The sequence below is a fragment of the Drosophila obscura genome, unplaced genomic scaffold (genome assembly GCF_018151105.1).
Source record: "Drosophila obscura isolate BZ-5 IFL unplaced genomic scaffold, ASM1815110v1 contig_150, whole genome shotgun sequence".
Taxonomy (NCBI): Eukaryota; Metazoa; Arthropoda; class Insecta; order Diptera; family Drosophilidae; genus Drosophila; species Drosophila obscura.
Genome location: NW_024542736.1, coordinates 1,040,532 through 1,044,524, shown reverse-complemented (window position 1 = coordinate 1,044,524; position 3,993 = coordinate 1,040,532). Strand labels below are relative to the sequence as shown.

At 47.5% G+C, this 3,993-nt stretch overlaps 1 protein-coding gene across 1 annotated transcript; it reads left to right on the top strand.

Annotated features, from left to right (window-relative positions):
• Nucleotides 1–1,764: 1,764 nt before the first annotated feature.
• LOC111080682 lies at nt 1,765–3,582 on the top strand. Its single transcript, XM_022376437.2, is given in 2 exon segments — nt 1,765–3,216; nt 3,218–3,582. Coding segments are annotated over 2 exon segments (1,527 nt in total). The 5' UTR covers nt 1,765–1,980; the 3' UTR covers nt 3,509–3,582.
• The last annotated feature ends 411 nt before the right edge of the window (nt 3,583–3,993 follow it).

Sequence of the window (3,993 nt, the reverse complement as noted above, 5' to 3'; positions counted from 1 at the left end):
CCATCAGACTACCTTCTTTTCTATGAAGCTTGGCTAAAATATGCTTGACAAGACTTGAAAGCATTTCAAGTAATGAAAAAGAAGCGAAAAGAAATAATAAAAAAAATTGCATCCAACAAGTAACCCACACACACACACATACACAGTCGGGGTGATGGGGTTGGTTGGGGAGGTGGTGGGTAAAAAGCTGCGCAAAATTTAACGAAGCTTAACCTCATTCAATGTGAAAATACACTTTACGTGTACTTTGGCGCTGTCATTTTGGGGGCGCAGCAGCAGCAGCAGCAGCGGCAGCTCTCCTCTCGAGAGCCAGCAATTGTGCAAATACTTTGTGCCGAAAAGAGTGCGGCAAGTAGTGGCGTGGGGCGTGGGGGGCTTGGAGTGGGGGAACAACGGTGGCAGTGAAAACTTATTCACCAACTTAAATTCAGAGGCAGAATGATGAATGATCCAAAGGCGCAGCGCGCGTACTATGTGAGTAAGTATCTCCGCCCATTTCCTTACCTGTTTAAATTCTATCAAGCTTCCTCGTTTGCTGCTGCTGCTGCGGCTGCGGCTGCTGCTGGTTAGAAAATATATTTGATTTTCACCCGCTAGTGGCATGCAAAGTATGCACCAAGCGAAACAGGCACTACAGTCGTAGGAATTATGTAAACTTAAATTTAAAAATATTAAATTAAATTAAATTGTTAAATTATTAGATTATAAATTTTAAATATGGAATTTTTTTCTAATACATTTTGACACTTTAATAATTTATTCTTATTATTTTTAATATATTGTATATTCGATATACGAAAATATTTAATTTAAATATGATATATACTTATTTTTTGTAACTTTACTTAAATTAAATATATTTCATATTTAAATTAATTAAATTAATTAATTAATTTAATTTAAGTAAAGTTACTTAAAAGATATATATTTTATATTTAAATTAAATATTTTTATAGATCGAATATATATTAAAACTAATCTTAAAACTAAAATCATTCATATTTAAATTAAAGTTTTTCATAGTCAGAAAACAATATTTCCAACAATATGTAATATTTTGTATATATCTCAGAGTGTTTTAAACGTATTTTAAATTCGTGAATTATTTTTCATTTCCCCATGTTTATATTTAAAACTTATTTTATTCTATTTAATTATGGCTGTGTCTCATTTTTTGGTGTGCCATTTTGCATCTGCGTGTAGTCAGAGCATTAGTCAGTGGCAGTGGCAGAAGCAGATCTAAATGATGCAAGAACCTCGATTGCCTCGAAATGTCATTGACTGAAAACTGAAAGTGCGGCGGCCGCAACAACAGACTTGGCTGCCCCCCGCGATTGTGTCACTTGGCAGAGACAGCAATGCCCCCAGCGGCGGAGTGTGAGGTGTTTGTCACAGCGCAAACACATAGGGAGAGAGCAGCAGCAGCGTCGCCAGGCGGCCCCACTCATCGAAGTGGCCGCGACATTGGCCGCAAGCAGCCACATCCACCGAGTGGAAAATGGGAAATGTGATACGATGCGGCATAGGGCTACACACAGTGCTGGCAAGCTGGAAAATCAAATGTAAAACGAGTCAGGGGCAACGCAGCTGAAGTGGAAGGGGATGAGCGAGACCCTATGCCACATACCCCACCAAATCTCGTAGCGAACCGACAATCGAGATCGGATCGGATCGCTGCACACGCATCTGAAAGGTACAAGACACTGCGCGGAACAAGTGAAAGTTATACAATCCACCCAGCCAGCAGGAGCAATAGGTGCCAATGAACCCTTCGCCCCCCAACTATCCGATTACTAGTGGCAGCAGGCAGACCCATCCGGCGGCTGTTATAAAAACACAAACGCGGCCAAGGGAAATTTACATTTGAAAGCGGACCAACAGCCACAACAGTTGGGCGGCACACTGGCACACGCACGCCCAAAGTTCAAGCCCCAAGGATTAGCAGCGACAGGACAGGGACAGGACAGGAACAGGAACACGATGAAGCCTCCTGGCCAACATGCCAACAGTTCATTAACGATCTATGCATTAATGTGGCTCCTGCTATCCATAACAATGAGCGGCCAAGTGGAGGCGATAGACGCCTCTTTGCATCCGCATCCACACGCTGCCGCTGCCGCTGCGGCTGCTGCTGCTGCGTTCCCATTCCAGCTGCCACCAGTGGTTCTGCCTTTGGAACATGGCAAAGGCAATTACCATGACACAGGCGCGGACGCGGACGCAGCCGCGGCAGAGTCGTTGGCGGGATTAACAGGATATACACGAAATTATTATGGCACTTCTGGTGGCAGCGATGACTTGGCAAGGGCCACATATGGAAATTATGCCCCCCCACACCAGCTCTGGTCATCACTGGGCAGCACGGCAAACGGATTTGTGCCCTTCCCCGCCTATTCCGCCGCCCACTATGGCAACAAAGTGCCGCTGCACTCGGCATACGGCGAGCATACCGAACAGCATTCCGGACAGCAGCGGGGCAATATCGATTTTGCCATTAATACTGGAAATTATGAGGCAAATGTCGCTGGTCCTGGTGCTGGTGCTGCTGCCGGTGCCGATGCCGGTCCTGGGGCTGCCTATCAAAGCTATGTATATCAGCCTCAGCCTCAGAGAGAGCCACAGCCGCGGGTGCCGCTTGCCACCAACACGCCCCACGGTCATTACCATTTCGAACAAATTTCCAATTATCGCGAGCAAAGGGAGGCTCCAGCTGGGGCGGAGTACGAGCAGGACAATGGGTCTGGTGTCTATTCTGGGATCAAAGGACGCCAAACCTTGTTGAATCCGGTAAAGCGGCAGCAGGAGGCGGCTGTCTATCGGCAGCAGCAAGAGACAGAAAATCAGCAGGAACTGAGCCAGCGGCTGGAACTGCGCGAACGGCAACTGGAACTGAGGGAACGGCAGCAGGAGCTGAGGGAACGCCAGCGACTGGGTAGCCAGCAGGATCAACAGGATCAGCAGTTGCTCTACTCGCACACCGACAGGCACATTGCAGAGCTGCCAAAGAGTGGCGGCGGCTTCCTGCCACCGATTACCAGCAGCGTGCATCACACACCCGCGAGCAGCAAGGCGCTGGCCGGACTGCCGCTGGGCAAACACATCGAGATCACGCGACAGGTGCCCGTCACCCACTACCAGAAGCAGCTGGTGCCCTACAAGCAGACGCTGCAGGTGCAGGTGCCGCGCACCGTTATCGCTGCCGTGCCCCGGCCCGTGGCCCATCAAGGTGCCCGTCAGCAAAACGGTGGCCGTGCCCCAGCTGCATGAGGTGAAGATACCCATCGAACGGATCAAGCCGGTGCCCGTGGAGCGACCCATACCGTTTGTGGTCGAGCGACGTGTGCCCTACCGAGTGGAGAAGGCTGTGGCCACGCCCGTCTACTATCCGTATCCGGTCAAAGTGCCCGTGGTACGAACGGTGGTGCACAAGCAGCATCTGCAGCAGCAGCATCATCATCCACACTATGTGGCAACGGGCGGCTGGAATGCCAATCATCTGTTGGGCTAAAACTTATATCCTGTATGCCTATTCGATCTTTAAGCCTTCAATAATAAATTCGTAATCTTGTTCTTTAAACGATTCCTCAGCCACTGCCCCTTTTTGCCTTTTTGCCAGACCAAAGTAATTGCAATTAGTGCCAGTAAAACAAAAAAACGAAAAGAGAGCAACAAAATAAAATAAAAGCAGCACAAAAACTGCTAGAAAATAAAACAAAACAAAAAAAACTTCGGGCAAAACAAGACATCCCCAAAGTCCGAATGGAAGTTGACGTCGCAAGTCGAGAGTCGTGGCCAAAATCGGAGTCGAGAGGTTGCAATTGAAGAAAAGTAGCCGAAGTAAAACTTTTTAATTGAGCTAAAATCCAACAAATGCGGCTAATAAATATGTATTGGGTGGATGGAGGGGGGAAACGGAATGCCCCAGCTTATGGCCAAAAGTAGCGAAAGTGCAAGAAAATGCAGCGGCTAATTGCCAAATGTAACTGCAACTGC